Raw genomic sequence first — 18106 nt, 5'->3', positions numbered from 1 at the left:
ACTGGTGGGGCAGCGCTCTAGCACTGATGAAGATTTGAAGGCCTCCCACCCCCCTGGGATGAAACTGGCATGCTCAGCTCGCTCCCTGAAGTGCCTGTACACCAATGCACGCAGCGTGGGGAATAAGCAGGAGGAGTTAGAAATCCACATTCAGTCAGGAGGTTATGATCTGGTGACGATTACAGAGACGTGGTGGGACAGCTCACATGGCTGGAATGTGGTCATGGATGGTTATGTCCTTCTCAGGAAAGACAGGCCGGCAATGCGAGGTGGTGGAGTTGCTCTTTACGTGAGAGAGCAACTACAATGTATTGAGTACTGTTCAGGGGCTGATGAGGAGCAAGTTGAGAGTCTGTGGGTGAGAATTAAGGGGCAGGCTGGCATGGGTGATGCTGGTGTGGGTGTCTATTACAGGACACCAGATCAGGATGAGGCAGTTGACGAGGCCTTCTACAGGCAGCTGATAGCAGCCTCACAATTACAGGCCCTGTGTATCCTGGGGGATTTCAACTACCCTGACATTTGCTGGAAGGCCTACTCAGCCAGCCATCTGCAGTCCTGGAGGTTCCTCCAGTGCATTGATGATAACTTCCTGATGCAAACGGTGGATGTGCCAACTAGGAGAGGAGTGCTGCTGGATCTTGTCCTCACTAACAAGGAGGGTCTGGTTGAAGCGGTGAAGGTTGAGGGCAGCCTTGGTTGCAGCCATGAGATGGTGGAGTACAGGATCTCATGGCAGGAACAGAATACCAAACAGAATCGCAACCCTGGACTTCAGTAGGGCCGACTTTGGCATTTTCAAGCAATTGCTAGGGGAAATCCCATGGGACAAGGTATTAGAAGGTAAAGAGGCCCAGGATAGTTGGTTAGCTTTCAAGGACTGCTTCTTCCAAGCTCAAGATCAGAGCATCCCAACAGGTAGGAAGTCAGGAAAAAGGGAGCCAGGAGACCTGCATGGTTAAACAGGGAACTGCTGGGCAAACTCAAGTGGAAGAGGAGAGTCTACAGATCATGGAAGGAGGGGCTGCCACTGGGGAGGAATATAAGGCTGTTGTCAGAGGATGCAGAGAGGCAACTAGGGAAGCTAAGGCCTCCTTAGAATTAAACGTTGCAAGAGGGGTCAAGGACAACAGAAAAGGCTTCTTCAAATACACTGCAGACAAAACTAACACTAGAGGCAATGTAGGCCCACTGATGAATGAGGTGGGTGCCCTGGTGACAGAAGATAAAGAGAAGGCAAAGTTACTGAATGCCTTTTGTCTCTGTCTATAATGCTGGAGGCTGTCCTGAGGAGCCCCCTGTACCCCTGGGGCCCCAGGGGAAGTCAGGATAAAGGAGACGTTTGCCTCAGTTGATGAGGACTGGGTTAAGGACTGATTAAGCAAGCTGGACATCCATAAGTCCGTGGGTCCTGATAGGATGCACCCGCAGGTGCTGAGGGAGCTGGTGGAAGTCATTGCTAGGCCACTCTCTGTCACATTTGGTAAGTTGTGGGGAACGGGAGAGGTGTCTGAGGACTGGAGGAAAGCAAATGTCACTCCAGTCTTCAAAAAAGGCGACAAGGAGGACCCAGGTAACTATAGACCGGTCAGCCTCACCTCCATCCCTGGAAAGGTGATGGAACAACTTATCCTTGGCATTGTCTCTAGGCATATCAAGGATAAGAGGGTCATTAGGAGCAGTCAGCATGGCTTCACCAAGGGGAAGTTGTGCTTGACCAACCTGATAGCCTTTTTGGAGGATATAACCAGGTTCATAGATGACAGTAAAGCTGTGAACGTGGTCTAGCTTGATTTCAGTAAAGCCTTTGACATGGTCTCCCACAGCATACTTGCAGCTAAACGAGGAAATGTGGTCTAAGGTAGTGAGGTGGGCTGTGACCTGGCTGAAGGGAAGAAGCCAGAGAGTTGTGGTCAATGGGACAGAGTCTAGTTGGAGTCCTGTATCTAGTGGGGTCCCTCAAGGGTCGGTACTGGGACCAGTATTATTCAATATATTCATCAACAGCTTAGATGAGGAAATAGAATGTACGTCAGCAAGTTTGCTGATGACACTAAACTGGGAGGAGTGGCTGACAAGCGGGAAGGCTGTGCTGCCATCCAGTGGGACCTAGACAGGCTGGAGAGTTGGGCAGGGACAAATTTAATGAAATATAACAAGGGCAAGTGTAGAGTCCTGCACTGGGGAAAGAACAGTTCCAGGCACCAGTTTAAGTTGGGGACTGGCCTGCTGGAGAGCAGCATAGGGGAAAGGGACCTGGGGGTCCTGGTGGACAGCGGGATGACCATGAGCCAGCACTGTGCCCTCGTGGCCAAGAAGGCCAATGGCATCCTGGGGTGTGTCAGAAGGGGGGGGTGGTTAATAGGGGGAGGAGAACCTCTCTCAGCCTCTACTCTGCCCTGGTGAGACCGCATCTGGAATATTGTGTCCAGTTCTGGGCCCCTCAGTTCAAGAAGGACAGGGAACTGCTTGAGAGAGTCCAGTGCAGAGCCCTGAGGATGATTAAGTGAGTGGAGCATCTCCCTTACGAGGAAAGGCTGAGGGAGCTGGGTCTCTTTAGCTTGGAGGAGACCGAGGGGTGACTTCATTAATATGTGAAGTGTGAGTGTCAGGAGGCTTTTCTCTGTGACATCTGATGATAGGACAAGGGGCAATGGGTGCAAGCTGGAACACAGGAGGTTCCTCTTAAATATGGGATGAAACTTCTTCACAGTGAGGGTGACAGAGCACTGGAACAGGCTGCCCAGAGGGGTTGTGGAGTCTCTTTCTCTGGAGACATTCAAAACCTGCCTGGACATATTCCGGTGTGACCTGATCTAGGTGTTCCTGCTCCGGCAGGGGGGTTGGACTAGATGATCTTTCAAGGTCCCTTCCAATCCCTAGCATTCTGTGATTCTGTGACTGGGAATGATACATGCTTTTTCTGATGTGGGAAATTGCAGTTGAAAGGCAAACGTGCAATAAGTTGTCATCTAGTATTAGTGCACACGAATGCTTTGCAAATGCTTCTTTTCTCGTGTTGGTCAGACTTGCTCTGCTTTATCCTTCTTGAGCTCCTCAGCTTGCAGGGTAGACAAGTACAGTGGATATGTTAGTTGAAGGCTTTACTGTGTATAGTTAACTTGCTGAGGTATGAACTTATGTTTCTGTACTTAACGTGTTAATGCTTTCCTTATCTTGTTTACTGTCTATTCACCAGCAACCCCCCTTCCAGAAGAATTTGAGTTGCAGGGATTCTTGGCTCTGAGACCCTCATTCAGGTAGGTGACAGCTGAAGAAACTGCCTCCTTGCTAGCGTCACTGCTTTGATAGCCACTGACCTGTTCCCTGCAATACTTTCTTTATGAAAACGTGCTGCTGTATGGATTGATGCAGCTAGCATCTCGAGACTGTAATAGGTAACGTAGGATTTCATCTGCATTCTGAAGAGGAAAATAGATCCTATGCCAGTCCTCAATAAAACTCTGAGGAATGCCATGAGCTTATAGCATTGCTCATGACTGTTTTTCTTCTGCAGTCTTCAGGCTAATAAAATGAAAGGGAGAAATAATTTAAGAAATGAGGAAAGGAATATTTTTTTTCATTGAAAACTGCTTGATGTGTTTTTATTTTACTTTTTTTTCTGTTTTTAACTGTCCCTGTACCTAATAACATGAACACACCAAAAAAAAGAGCCTCTTTAATGTAGATACATCTTATGAGAAGAGAATTGAATCTGTAACTCAGACAGTATGTTTTGAATAGAATCTGGCGAAACATCACAACCTATGACAAAATAATGCTGACCAGTTGTATTTCTAAAGAAACATGCTTTTTCTGCGGGTAACTGTGTAATTAATATTATTCCCTCTGCTATTTGAATGTTAGGAACTTGGATTTTTCCAAAGGCCACCAGGCAATTACAGGAGATAAGGAAGGGCAACAACGTCGGATACGGCAACAGCGACTCATCTTCACAGGCAAATGGATTGCTGATAATCAGCCAAGGTAACTGCAAATAGCTTCTGTGAGTTTCAGTTGCTTCTGTAAGTTTAAGCAGTGCAGGTGCCAGAGGTGAACTTTATTTTTCTCATTATTTTACCAAGCAATTCAATATAATGTGAGTACAGGATGCTGACAGTGCTAATAACATGTTCTGTGTGTCAGTGTGCCATTGTTCCTTAAACTAATTCTGATAAGGAGTGTATTTGGAGTGAAGCATCACATCTGGTGAGGCCCTTTAGTGATACTGCAGCACAGCTGAGACGAGTGGAAACAATATTTGAAGTTGTAGCAAGAGTGTTAGGTTACCTCGTGGAAAAAAAAGCCACCAACTATTCATATTTGCTTTTCAATTTCTGTCTTTTTTAGGTTGATTCAGTGTGAAAATGAGGTAGGAAAGCTGTTGTTCCTGACGGAAATCCCGGAATTATTACTAGAGGATTCTAGCGAAGCCAAAGAGAGTGTCACCTTGCAGGAAACATCTATCACAGAACCACTATCCACAGATGGCAGCCCTGGACTCAAATCAGTTCTGTCCTCTGGCAGAAGCCTAAACAACAACTGTGATGCAGGAGAAAAACCAATGGTCACATTCAAAGAAAATATTAAGCCACGAGAAATGAACAGAGAGCAAGGGCGAATCTATCCACCTAAAGATGTAGGTAGGGAAAGACGGGACTATAGCAAAGGAATAGTAGCCAATAAGAACGATGGAAAGAAGGATAACAATAAAAGGAAGAATGAGACCAAGAAATGCGGCTTGGATAAGATGCAGGAAGCAGGAAAGCAGAATGTGGCAGTTCAGGTAAGCCTTTAGATCAAAGGGATACTGCATCTTAGCAGTATGTTTGTGTCAGGGCCATCACTGCTTGCACAGAAATCAGTAAAGCCAAGGTCTTTCTGCGGGCCTGCAGGTACCCTTAATGCACAAAGGAAGAAAAAATAGTCTGTCTCAGAGACCAGATATAAGTAAACTTTGGGTCTCTGCCCTTTTCCTTGATGCTGTCTCAGTTTATTGGGGAGGAAAAGATAGGGAGCAATGAAAGGCAATTTTTTTGTATGTTCAGTATTTAAAAAAAAAAAAAAAAAAAGCCTTCTAGCTTTTGTTCCACAAGCAGTTCAAGGGGCAGCGTGCATGGCCAGGTCTTAGTCATGCTATTACCCATGCTGTGGTTGTTGCGAAGGAGCTGGGCATTTTCTGTTCAGTTGGCTTGTGCGCTTGCGATAAATCAAACACACCACAAAAGCACTGAGTTGTTTACACGGAGAGGAGGATCCTCTGTACTGCGTGTGCAGTAAGGTGGCCCTCAGTGGTCGTAAGAAAAGCCAGGCAGCTTTTAACCTGTAATTCTGCGCTGAGATGCTTGTTCAAAATTGTTGATTTTCACATCAGCTGTTCTTTTCTCAGTTGTATTTTTTTAAAGGCATGCTCTTTTTCCCCATTTATGTAGCACTGTGTACAAAACTGCTCACCTTGTGTGTAGGGAGTGAATTTACTGTTCTGGCTTCCACAGAGTTGTAGTAAATAAGGGTGGAGAATTTCAGGGTCGATGTAATCTGTACCTGGATTGTTTTGGCTGTATCTCATCCATTGACAGGTGTTGTCTAGAGGCATTTAATGATAATGATGGAGATTCAGTTATTTCCCTTGATAAACAGGGTGAGTTCTTCGCTGTTCTTACACGCAGAAATCATTTCCTAATGCACTTCATCCCCCTTGCTACCGTGTAAACCTACTACTTCCCAGGACTGGTCTGGAGAATAACTCAAGTCTTCTCTTTGCAAGTGCTCTGAGGACCTGTTACTGAAATCTTGTTTTCCCTAGGCTAGACAAAGCAGCTCCCTGTCTTTCTGGTGTGTGTTGGTAGGACCCTTGGATCATTCTTCTTGTTCTCCTCCTGATCATTTCCTATTAGGCAATGTCAGTACGAAATGGGAGGTCTGCACGGGCAGCCTTGCGTTGGGTTTGCGTGGGGTCTGTGCTGGGGTGGGGGGGGGGAAGGGGAGTAGCCTGCAGAAACTGCGTGGCAGTTGTCTGTGAGTCACTGACACCAGCCTGGTACCTGAAAAACTGCCTAGATAGGTGAGTTGGAGTGGCAGGTGTTTGGGTTTTGTTTGCTGAACACGTCTGGAATGCGGCTGCAGGCCTGAGCATAACTCCTGTGCTGGTGTTTGTGACCCTGCCTTGCAGAAGAAGGGCTTGAGGCTGAAAAACCAATATGTTTGAAGAAGTAGTGTAGGTCTTTTGTGTAGGGAAGATAATATCATTTTAACCCAGTTGATTTATCAGAAACTTGCCTTTTTTTGGTCTTAAGACTTACCGTTGGGTTTGAAATGCATTTTTCCTAGGTAGCATGCTGTGTTTGGATCTAGTTGGTCACCGTTCATCTCCTGTTGAATAGAAACTAATTTGGAGTTTTTAATTCCATCAGCTCTATTTAGTTTAACTATCACAACACCGTTTGCTGGACTTATTTACCCAGACCTGCTCCAGGATGTGGGGAGGAGGGTTTGCTCCCTGCCCTGCTGTGAGAAGATGACTGCTTAGGTTTTGTACCAATTTGTGGTCTGCTAGTGCTTTGGTTTGGCTTTCCCTGAAATTTCAAACTTTGTCTACTCTGTAGCTCATCATTTTCAAAAGCCTAAACTCTATAAAAGTTGCAGCTCCTACTTTAGCAAAAATGCTAAGAATGTTGTAGGGAAGTAGTTGGTCCTGTTTCACAGATAAGTGGAAAACTTGCGTGCTCAGACAGGATCACGCAAGCGTGGCTGGCGTAGGTTGAACCTGGCCTCTAGGGGAGATGCTGTTGGGCGCAAAGGAAGGCGTAATGCGGACCTGCTCAAGGTAACGTAAAGGCCGCTGGGATGAAGTGGTGCTTTTCCCAGGCACCAGGTGGGAACTCTCGAGACTGCTGGGGATGTAAAGAAGTGGGAGTATTGATGCTTTTGAGGTGAGGTCAAGGAGAAACAACTGGATTAACCAATTTCAGTTGTTTAGCTTTTAAAAGCCCACTATAAATCGTATGGGGGGAGTCTTTTGGAAGCCACCTTTGGAAATGTTTTATTACAGCTTTGAGTTTATGGTGGACTAGAGCTCGTGTTTTGAAATCCCACTGCAAGAAGAGCATCTTTGAATTCGGACATTGCTATGAAAGAATGCATGCAGTATGGGTTGTAACGATGTCTGGATTCTTGTGGAGAGAGAAAAAAGGTACAGCACGATATAACTTGAACATACAGAATGTGATACAGGGTACAGGTGGGCAGCGAACAGCTGTGGCGTGAGAGGGGGAGCAGGGGCTGCTCCATCATTTGTGGTATTTAGCATCAGCCAGACTCTGAGGTGGAGTTTCCTCCCAGCTTTTTCTAGTGGGAGATGAAAAATACAGCCAAACCTCTCAGTCTCAAAAGCTACTTTTTTAATGAAACAAAAACCAAACTACACTCCCATAATTTAAAAACGGGGAAATTCAGAGTTATTTAAGAAAGACTCAAGAGAAAGATTGAATGCATCTTCACCCCATCACTGATTTTGGAAGGAAGTGCCTGCCCTCTTAGTCCTTTCAAATCAGCAGCTCTAAATGTTGAAATAAGTCCCACACAGCTGTTTTTTTGTTGTTGTTTGGGTTTTTTATTTGATCCCTGATAAAAACCCCTTTCAGTCACCTCTGAGGCTTGGCATCAGGTCTGCTCCTGGGCCCTTTCTATATTGCCCGGGTTCTTTGCTTGCTGTCTTTTTCCTGCCTGCTCCATCTTGCATTCCAGGCAGTTCTGCCGAGCTGAACAGAAAGGGAAAGTAGTCTTCCCCTCTGTCTTCCTCTCCAGGAAGACCCAGCCCGCAACAGACTCAGAATCAGGTAAACATTACATTACATTCTTCTCTCTGCCTTTAACTGGTGCAGCTCTTTTAACAGAACATACAGCAATTTCACAGTAAACTGAAAGAGGTTACCACCTCAGTTATGTGTCGTGTATGCTCTTATTCAAAAGAATTTCATGATATGCAGGAGTTTGTGCATATGCTGCACCGTGTAGATGAGGCTGAAAAAGTTCCCTAGGAAGAAGGTGGCAGTGTTTGTTTTCTAAGGTGCTGCATGTAAGTAGCTTGAAGTAGGTCGAAGCAGTGCCCTAGGAGAAGCGTAATAGCATTTGCATCTTCTGTTTTGTTTTTAAGGCATTGCAGGTGACCAGCATGGTAAGTCCTTCGTATGGTCTGAGGATGTTATGTCTGCTTCCCACTCTCTCGCTAGAGGAGGAGCCTGTTGCAGTCTTCTGGGTGGACATCTCTCCAGTGCTTTTGTGAGGCGAGGAGTGCCTGAGGAGAGGCAAAGTCACCTGCCTGAGGCCAGAGAAGAAGGAACTAGATTCTGATGTTCCAAACCTCCTCCAGTAACTTAGGGCAAAAGAAAATTCTCTCTAACTATTTGAGTTTGTTTTTTGGCTTGAGACATGATGTGGTTAATCACAGGAAAAGTTACCTAATTTCTTCTTGCTTTATTTTGTATTAGGTGAAATCCCAGACAGAGATGAGGAAGACTCCAGTGTCTGAAGCCAGGAAAACACCTGTAACTCAGACTCCGAGTCAGGCCAGCAGTTCCCAGTTCATCCCCATTCATCACCCAGGAGCTTTCCCTCCCCTTCCTAGCCGGCCAGGTAACTTGTTTTCTTTCAAAGTGTGGTTTTACGGTTGACTGCAAAGAAAAGCCTGCGCTCTTAGCTGTTACAGCCTCTGAAGGTAGTTGCTGTTCTAATGAACGCGCATTCTCATGGTGAGAGTCTTACAGTGTAGTAAAGAAAGGGCATAGCAGAACTGAAATGAGATGAATAGGATTCCTTATGTTTTGTTATCAGTGTCTGCCATGAAATCTGCCACCTTCCTTCTCGATTAGCACAAGATCAAGGGATTTCACAGGAGGCTGTTTCTGTAGTAAGTCAAAACATGACACAGGCTTCTGCTAGCCCAGGAGAAAGCGTTCCCTGTACATAGGACTATTACAAAAGATCAGTCATACTGCTTTCTTTCTAGCTTGGTTTCTTTTGTAGTGATGCTCATGTTTCAAGCTGTAATTTGTGTGGTGTCATTTGCTGTTGTTGCTGCATTGCGTGTTCCCATTTTGTTGCGGAGCATTCCTGTCATGCCTTACTGTCCATCTTTGCTCACAAAATAGCCGGGAGCTGTATCTTCCCTGTAGCTCCTCTGCGTAGTTCCTCAGTATAAGAGAGAGGGGCCTCTTTGTCTTAACGCCAGCAGGAAATCTGGCCTGTCATAGAATTAAAGCTTGCCTTTCAAACTTGGCTTTTCAGTGTCAGCTACAGGAAGGAAATGGATCTTGTGGATGTGAGGATTGGTTTGCTTGCCATCTATCTCCTTATCTAAATTAATCCTAGGACTGGTGGTGTTCTGGGGGGAGGCAGTAGACTTATCGATTGCTTCTGTGACCAGTGCTGCAGAAATTGTCTGGAAATGTGTGTGTTTGAAGGGGTGGGAACTCTGGGGGTAACACATCAAAAAAAACCCAGGTGATGAGTGAAAAAGGGGAGGAGGAGCAGGGAGGTGGAGGTATGGGAGTAATCCCGCAACTCTCCCAGATGCTGCTCTGACAGACTGTTAGCAGTGCCCGGAATACTGGAAGAAAACTGAAGACGCTCTGAATCCCTCTGTGATCGTAGCTGTGTACTTGCAAAGGTGGAATAGGAGATGTTAGTGCCTGTCTGCAAGCTGTCCTTGGTGTTTCCTGTTCTGATGCTCTAAATGTACAAAATAAAAAACCAAACAAAAACCCAAAACATTTTCTTGAAGAAGCTGCTTTCTGCTGAGAAACTGCAGTTACGGCTCTTTCTTTTGCAGGGTTCCCACCTCCGACCTACGTTGTCCCTCCCCCTGTGGCTTTCTCCATGAGCACGGGGTACACCTTCCCAGGCGGCGTTTCTGTCCCAGGAACCTTCCTCCAGCCCACAGCTCACTCGCCTGCAGGAAACCAGGTGCAAGGTGGGAAACAGTCCCACATTCCTTACAGCCAGCAGCGGCCCTCCGGACCGGGGCCGATGACCCAGGGACCTCAGCAAACACCACCTCCCTCCCAGCAACCCCTCTCATCTTTACCAGCTCAGGCAACAGCACAGTCAGCAGGCCAGTTGCAGGTCCAAGCGCTGGCCCAGCAGCAGCAGCAACAGTCCCCAACAAAAGCTGTGCAGGGCCTGGGGAAGAGCCCGCCACACCACTCTGGGTTCCAGCAGGTAAGCCTGGCTAGTACAGTGTGCTCAAACTGTGTTTAAAAATAACTGGCGATGTCGGAGACTTCTGTTCCCGGACTACCTCATACGGTTGTTGTTAAAGACCTCGCTGTGGAATTTTGATCTGTGAACTTCTGGGCAAACTTGAAAAACAGCTGAAGTTTAGTGGGCATGAACCTGCTGTTCTATAACTAAGAGGAAGGTATCTACTGGGTTGAGAAGATGGTAATCTTTGTGTGTGTTTCTGTGTGTAGACAAGGTATGAAGGTGATGATTCTGCGATATTTCTGCCCTAGGCCTTTGTAGATATGTCTTGTTTGAGTAATGAGGATGGGCTCTGAATCTTCACCCTACTCGCTCTTTTCCTGTGGGCTCACCGGGTTCCGCTGTCAGTTCCTTCCTCTTGGTTTCGTGCTCGTGTGCTTGACAAAACCTACTTTCTGGCACGTCTGGCCGTGATGGCGAGCGAGACCCTCCTGTTCTGGGCAGCAGTTCAGTACCTTAAAGGTGTCTGTAAGGTGTTGAATTGGAGTAAGGATTGTGCTTGGCTGTTGGCTTGGAGCTTGATGAGGCTATACGCCTACTGAGACTGAATTTTGGTGAATAATGTAGCAGATGAGAATGTTTGCAGAATATCTGCTATGAGTCAGCTAGAATGACAGCTTGAAGTTAGAAAGCCAGTTGACATTAATTGTTCCTACCTGCTGACGAAAGCATGCATCTCTGCCTCAGTATCCACAGACAGACTCATCAAAGCAGCTCTGGAACCCGCCACAAGTCCAAGGTTCACTGGGGAAGATCATGCCTGTAAAGCAGTCCTATTACCTGCAGGCCCAGGACCCTCTAAAATTGTTTGAACAGTCATTACAGCCTCCTGTGATGCAACAGCAACCTCTGGAGAAAAAAATGAAGCCTTTCCCAATGGAGCCATATAACCAGAACCCCTCAGAAGTCAAGGTGCCAGAATATTACTGGGACTCTTCCTACGGCATGGCCGACAACAGGGTGATGGCACAGCAGTCCAACATGGACCGCAGGGGGAAACGGCAAGGAGTCTTCCGCCCAGAGCAGGATGCTGTCTCCAGGATGAACTTTGAGGTAAAGATCCACGTAACAAGTGGTGAAAACTAGTGAGGCTCTGATATAGCTGACAGCTCAGGCAGTTTGCCCAGTTTAGGAATGCCCCCTAGTCCCAAGTGGATCAGTGAGAACATTTACAAGGGAGCTGGGTGTTGGTAAACGGGATCCCAGCATACAGTACTGGATTTGCTGCTTCAGTGGACTGTGGAGGGGGATCAGGCTCTTGAAGATCTGTTTTCAAGTAGGTGTAAGTCACGCTCAATGTAGATACAATGCTGGTCTCTGCACTGCATCTGCTGGGCCAAGACACATGGCAGCTGACAGGGAAAATACTTGTCTGGCAACTGAAGAAAACCATGAACGCCATCTAAATAATTGTAATTGAATGCTTACCCTTTAGATAAACTCTTACCTCCCACAGAGTATCTTGTGTGTGTTGAATAGGTGAGGCTGCAAGAGCCAAACTGGGGATAGAAACTGAGGATATTAGGAGCAACCCCATTTTTGATTTTTTTTTTCCTCCTGCAAATCCCACCACGTAGCAAGAGCACTGAACTCTGTCCCTTAGCTCTTGGTTGCACTAATGGAATACTTTGCTTCTGTTTGCTTCTGTGCAGTTCTGCTTCATGCTGCAGTTTATAAAAAGCCTGCAGTCTTTGTTATGTATCAAGTCCTGGATTGTCTGGAAGTGCTTCTGGTGATGTTTATAAGGAAACTTAAACAGAGGCCTTTTTAAACCTTTGGTCAGATATGCCTCTGTAAATGCAGTCAGGATTTTTCAAAAGGTCAGCTGAGATCACTTAGCTTCTCCTTTGGGGAGAAAAGACAGACAATATTCAGGAGACTGCCTCTCCTCTGATGTCAGGCTGTGATTTTTAGATGGAGACTGGGCCAAAGCCTTGTTCTCATCCCTAAATCAGAAACTGCCTTGGTGCAAGCACAGTGCAGCACAAACAGAGGCTGTGCCAGCGATGCTTGTATTTTAAGCATCCCTCACAAAATTCAAGATGTAGCACTTAATAGTTTATTTTTTCCTGTAGCTTTGTGTGGTAGCCATTAGCAGTGGCAGTGTCTCACGGGGTTTAAATTCTGCAAATAGAGGAGGGAAGATGCAAGTGTAACTTCAGCTGAAACTTGAATTACAGCTGTAGAATAATAATTTAAGATCTTCCTTGTCAGGAAAAATCATGTTCATTGTCCTCTAATGTGAAAGCGCGTTCAGTATTTGTCCGTGATGCTGTGGGAAGCACATGCTGCATTGTTTGCAATTAGTTGCCCATCATTTTGGCTGCACCACTTACCAGGAGGGTGCAGGGCCTCTCCCACTACACCTGAGGCCGTGGGGCTGGTTTTGTTTTTTGCTCAGCGTTTTTCTGTGTGCTTCCACCCACTTCTGTTGCACTGTTCTCATCTCGCCCTTGTGCATGCTGCGCTCCTCGCCACAGCCTGCCGTTCTCCTGTTGGTTTCTCTCTCCTGCTTTGGTTTAGTCTCTCCCCACTTGGCTCTTGCTCTTCCCTTTCTGCCTTCTGTTGTCTCACTGTGCTCATTTCTGTCACTAGGACCCCAAGAGCTCCCCTTTGCTTCCTCCGGACCTGTTAAAGAGTCTGGCTGCCTTGGAGGAGGAGGAAGAGCTGATTTTCTCTAATCCTCCTGATCTTTACCCAGCTCTGCTGGGGCCTCTCGCCTCTCTTCCTGGACGAAGCCTCTTTGTATGTATTTGACTTAATACTGCTGCTTCTCACTCAAACTGGCATCTCTTTCTTCTGTGAAATTATAAGAAATGGGAAATTTCTTTCTCTTCCCCATCCCTCCTCTGCACTTCTCCTCCTGCCGCTGAGCCAGTCTCCGTGCAAGAGCTCAGCCCAAGGCCCCTGGCTCTGGAGAGCTGGGGAGGTGCCGTAGCATCCCACATAGCTCTCGGTCCACGGCCAGACCTGCCAGTTTGTTCAGAAAGCAGAATAACTGTGGGGTGTTTTTGTAAGCACAGTTCACGGGAGGGACATTGGTGCACCCTTTAAGACACTTGCTCTTCCCCAGTTGTATGGGCGTGGTAATAGGGGCAAGGGTGTGCACAGTGAAAGGGAAGGGAAGTCATCAGAACAAGTGCCTTTGGTACTACTGCATGTAAGAAACACGTAAAGGCAGGGGGAAACTACCCTAGTAAATGCAGAAGAGATTGCAAAAGAGCCAGATGGTTTTAGAAGAAACCTGCAAGCGACTGGCTAAATAATCACTGACTCCTATAGAAATGCAGGGAGTTTGACAGCCTGAGAGATTTCTGTCTGCATTTCTGGGTTCCCAGCTTGCTAGCTGGAGGGCCTGTGAGCTGCTGAAGTTGTCACTTAGCTCTAAAAACACAGTGCGCTTCTCGTGGCTACAGGCACGCTCAGTAAATACTCATATTTCAGAGTCGTGGCTGTAACAGGGAGGAGTATTTTGTGACTCTGTTTGGAATCCCTGGTTAATAAATCTATTCCTCTGTTAATTTGCATGTCGTCTGAGGAGCCAGTAGCAAAGCAGGCACCCATTGCTGTCTTCTTCCATACCTTTGCTAAGGAACTAACAGCTGCTGCTTCAGCAGCTTCCTTTGAAGCTCCTGCAGTTGCTGTCTGCTGACAGATGGACGGAAATACTCCTCTGTGCAGGCTGTGTGGATGTGCCGAGTACAAATTTTGTCTGCTTTTTACAACGTGCTTTCAAAGTAATGAGTTGTCAGTTTGAAAATCTAACAAGCTAGGAGCTGCTTGCCAAGAAAATGGGGCTGTTTGTCTCAGGCTTACAGGATAAAAGCAAAGTTATTCCAGATATTAAGACCACGTTAGAGAGGGGCTTTTCTTATTATTTGAACAATAAATTTTAAAATACCTGATGTGCTGAGCTGGTTTGGGGGCAAGAGGGTTTTTATTTGGAACAAGACTACAGATGTAATTTTGGATCTCACACAGCTTTACTCGTGACTTCACTAATTCTGTGAATTTTTGATCCTGATCCTAAGGTCACGGGTGTTCAATTATCTAGCAGCCAAGCTTTACAGTTTTGCTGTCATTTGTCTCAGTGATAACTAATTCTGTGTCTTCCCTAAATAGGCTTGGTTCATATAATTATATTTCATATCAGTATTTTTCACTGCTTAATCATAACAACTGAAAACGAAAACTGAGAAATACTAGGCTGCAGATAATAGCTGTATGGGAGGAGGTGTAGATGATGGAAAAGGTCATGGAAAAGGCCATAATATTTCAACATAGAACCCATGGGAGTTTTGGAACCTCTGCTGCAAACACTTTTCTTCTTCTTTAGTCATTTATAATGAAAATGAGAGAGAAATAAATGAAACTTTAACTGTTTAACCCAATTAGACAGTAAGACGAGCTGTGATTTTTCTGAGGGTCTATACAGCAGGAGTACTCGAAACTAACAAACAATCCGTCAATGAATAGCAACGTGCAAGGGTTTCATCAGGTGTGACTGAGCACTCTGCTCACTGGAAAGGATCCTGTCTCATTTGTGCAAGGTTTTATACATCCACAGGGTTGGTGTGTTTGCCAGGAACATCCCCTCTAGACGTGTCAGACTGTTGAAGCAGCCAGAGGTGCTTGAGAACTGGGAAACTGTGCTGTCAGTGGGGTTTGCCTGGGACTCTGAGCTGTCATAATTGTTGATTTTTAGTTATTAATTAAAATTAATAGGGAAACCTTTGATTTTCTGCATTTGTTAGTTTGTTCCCCCCTGCCCTCCACGGTGCTGAGGTCAAAAATGCAAGAAAGGTTTTAAACAAAAATACCTGGGCAGTTTTTTGTAGCTTACTTTGCTCCTGCTCGCTGCACTGAAAACCAACTGCTTGTTTTCCTTTTCTGGTTTTTCAAAGAAGTCCCTGCTGGAAAAACCGTCAGAATTGATGTCTCAGTCGTCATCTTTCCTGTCTCTCAGTGGCTTTTCTCTTAATCAGGTATGTGATGGCCAAAGCTGGCAGCATTTTGCTGTTCAGACTTACTGTTTAGCTGGATAGTGACAGAAGTATGGGCACATCCTTTAGAGCAAACTAATGGCAAACTTGAAAGGAGATCCAAAGGCCTAATTTCAGTCTGTATTAGCAAGGTTATTTTTTGCCTTTTACCATTGTTGAAAATCAGTTGTCTTCTCAAATTCACCCCAGCTGTTGTTCTGCAGAGGTACTGTTGAGTCTTGTTGAGTTCCTGGGATGTTTGCTTTCAGTGGGATCGTAGAGTTGAGTGAAAAGGTGCATCCCCACGTTTTGTGGTGTGGGAGTATTTTTATTCCTCACCAGCGGAATACCCATTCTCTTCCAAGGAGCAGAGCAGGGTCTCTTGAGCAGAAATTAAAAATTTTTATGAAGGCTTTGCAGTTCAGCCAGGAGAAATTGGCCCTGCTTCAGGATCTGATGGACTTGGTTAAATAAAGTGTTCAGGGAAGATTCTGAGGAGTGAAAAAGGAGTTACAAAAGTGTTTTGATTTGTAATAATTTCCTTTGTATGTTCTCATTGTTTCAAATAAATCCTGTACTCAAACTTTTTATTCCAGGAAAGATATCCAAATAACAGCATGTTTAATGAGGTGTATGGGAAAAACATGAATACCAGCACAAAAACAGAAGTCACCCCTTCAGTTGCCCATCAGGAGACTTCACTATATTCTCTCTTTGAAGGGACTCCGTGGTCTCCATCCCTTCCAGCCAGCTCAGGTAATCCTGGTACAATTTTTCTTGTGTGTATTTTAAGAGGATTGGAGTTAATTCTGAGCCTACTGCAAGTTAAATGTAACTGGAAATTAAAAAAAATCTTCTTTACAATGTCTGAAGGTTTCTGTGTTCCTTTATATATAATCCTTGGAAATGCGATGGGATTCTGTTGCTAATATAGGGTAAGAACCTAGATTTTTAGTTGAAGTAGTTGAGCAGGATAAAAGTTGTAGGAAGTGTTAAATCCTGAAATCTCCTTAACTTAAATTCGTGACAGGCATTTGAGAGTAGGACTTCATGCATTTTAAAAATTATTGTACTTCTAATGTTGCTTCTTTGGAAGAACCGGGAAGATTTGGATTTTATAAAGCAGATAGGTGAAAGAGAAATTACATGATTGAAGAGTGAGGAGGAAAGTATGACATTATTTTTTTAAAGTGTAAAGCAGCCTACAAAGCAAACCAGCTTTTTCTTTAACAATTTTCTTGAGGGCATAAAACACATTAGAGTTATGTCATGACTTTACCATCACAAAAAATCCACACAAGTGTGAGGGGAGGGAAGGAACGTAAAAAGAGGACTTTAAATAACTTAGCCATTGGAGATGTTCTTTGGTTGTATCAAGACTTTTGCAGCCAACCAGAAGGAACTGTTGATGAAATGGAGGGAGCTGCAAAGTGCTTTTATTCTAGCAGGATTTATGACACTACATGGGTTTTAGCTTTCACTTCACCTCCTCATCCGAGAATACATCCTGGCACCCTGCTCTTCTTTGTTCTCTTCAGGCATCGTGCTCTCCTGCTCACAGAGAGACACTTCCATGCCTGCGCTCCTGCTTTGCTCAGTATTCAGTTCTGGTCTGAATTGCTTTAAGACTCAAAGAAGTGTAAAACATTTGAATTGAAGTTGTAAACTTGCAAACTCCTTGGTCTAAAGTTATTCTTTATTAGCTTGTAAAGCTTGGAGATAGGTGGTTTTTTTTGTTTGTTTGTTTGAGAGAAGTTATTCAAGAAACATGGGGAAAACTCACTGTTGGTTAGCCAGCCCTCTCGAGGTTTCCTGGATTTTTGCTTTCTGGTAGGCATGTATGTGCACTTAAACACAGTCATTGTATTATTGTATATGTGCAAACATTTTCGCTCAGAATTTAGGAATTTACTCGTGTAATGGAGGGAATAAAAACTGACCTTCAGTACTGGAGAAAACTGGGTGATGGCAGAAATTGCAGCAGCACTATGAAATTCAAAATCAGGAGGCTCCTGCTGTTTCTCTTCACCTTTTCCCTCTTGCCTTGTAATCACTAGATCATTCGACACCAGCCAGCCAGTCTCCTCACTCCTCCAACCCCAGCAGCTTGCCAAGCTCCCCTCCAACCCATAACCACAATTCTGTTCCCTTCTCCAACTTCGGACCTATTGGGACTCCAGACAACAGAGACAGGAGAATCGCAGACCGCTGGAAAACAGATAAGCCAGGCAAGTGCTGTGTTCCAGGCCTGGATGAAGCCAGCTGTTGACATTTGTTTTTGCAATGGTTTTGCTAGATTCCTCCGAATTTGTCTCTTTTCCCCATTTTAGCAATGGGAGGGTTTGGTCTGGACTATCTCCCAGCAACATCGTCATCCTCAGAGAGCAGCTGGCACCAGCCCAGCACTCCCAGTGGCACCTGGGCAGCCCAAGGCCCTGCCATAGAGGACTCCTCAGCTGTGCTCATGGAGAGTCTGAAGGTATAGTTAACTATAGAGCTTGTGACTATAAAGCTGTGCTTGGGAACAGGCACTTGCCTATGGGGCCAGGGTCTGGTGGCTGTAGGCAGCTCACGCTGCTGTTCCAGCGGGGGTTCAGGGTCAGAAACCTTGGAGGCTTTTCCTGCAGACTTGCTTACGTAGGCAATGTGGGAGGTATGACCAGTTCTGGAAGATGTCATGGCTTTTCAGTTCTTGCTGTTCTAGAATATTTTGTGGAACAAGACGAGGCTGGCAGAACTGGAAGAAATTATAACATTTGCTTTGACTGGTGTAAAGTTAGTAATTGTGAATATGGGATATATTTATATGGCAATGAGGATTCTGGTGGGGAGGGTAAGCTGCTTCAAGGGGAGCTGCCTTTGAA

At 45.4% G+C, this 18106-nt stretch overlaps 1 protein-coding gene across 7 annotated transcripts in view; it reads left to right on the top strand.

Moving 5' to 3' along the window:
* The window catches only part of SMG7 (SMG7 nonsense mediated mRNA decay factor), a 51380-nt gene that overhangs the window by 31038 nt on the left and 2236 nt on the right, over positions 1 to 18106 (top strand). For 3 of the 7 annotated variants that reach the window (XM_080602374.1, XM_080602372.1, XM_080602375.1), the window contains 11 exons: positions 3200 to 3260; positions 3868 to 3987; positions 4351 to 4786; positions 8490 to 8634; positions 9830 to 10218; positions 10948 to 11313; positions 12856 to 13005; positions 15165 to 15245; positions 15839 to 15998; positions 17300 to 17470; positions 17573 to 17721. In XM_080602374.1, the coding sequence (XP_080458500.1) occupies positions 3200 to 3260; positions 3868 to 3987; positions 4351 to 4786; positions 8490 to 8634; positions 9830 to 10218; positions 10948 to 11313; positions 12856 to 13005; positions 15165 to 15245; positions 15839 to 15998; positions 17300 to 17470; positions 17573 to 17721 (2228 nt within the window). The remainder of the gene's footprint in view (positions 1 to 3199; positions 3261 to 3867; positions 3988 to 4350; positions 4787 to 8489; positions 8635 to 9829; positions 10219 to 10947; positions 11314 to 12855; positions 13006 to 15164; positions 15246 to 15838; positions 15999 to 17299; positions 17471 to 17572; positions 17722 to 18106) is intronic. The other 4 variants (XM_080602376.1, XM_080602373.1, XM_080602378.1 and 1 more) reach the window with 4 other exon arrangements.

The sequence above is a fragment of the Anser brachyrhynchus genome (assembly GCF_964034855.1).
Source record: "Anser brachyrhynchus genome assembly, chromosome: 8".
In the NCBI taxonomy this organism is placed as follows: domain Eukaryota; kingdom Metazoa; phylum Chordata; class Aves; order Anseriformes; family Anatidae; genus Anser; species Anser brachyrhynchus.
The sequence above is the reverse complement of the archived record's forward strand: the minus strand, read 5'-3'. Positions and strand labels throughout refer to the sequence as shown.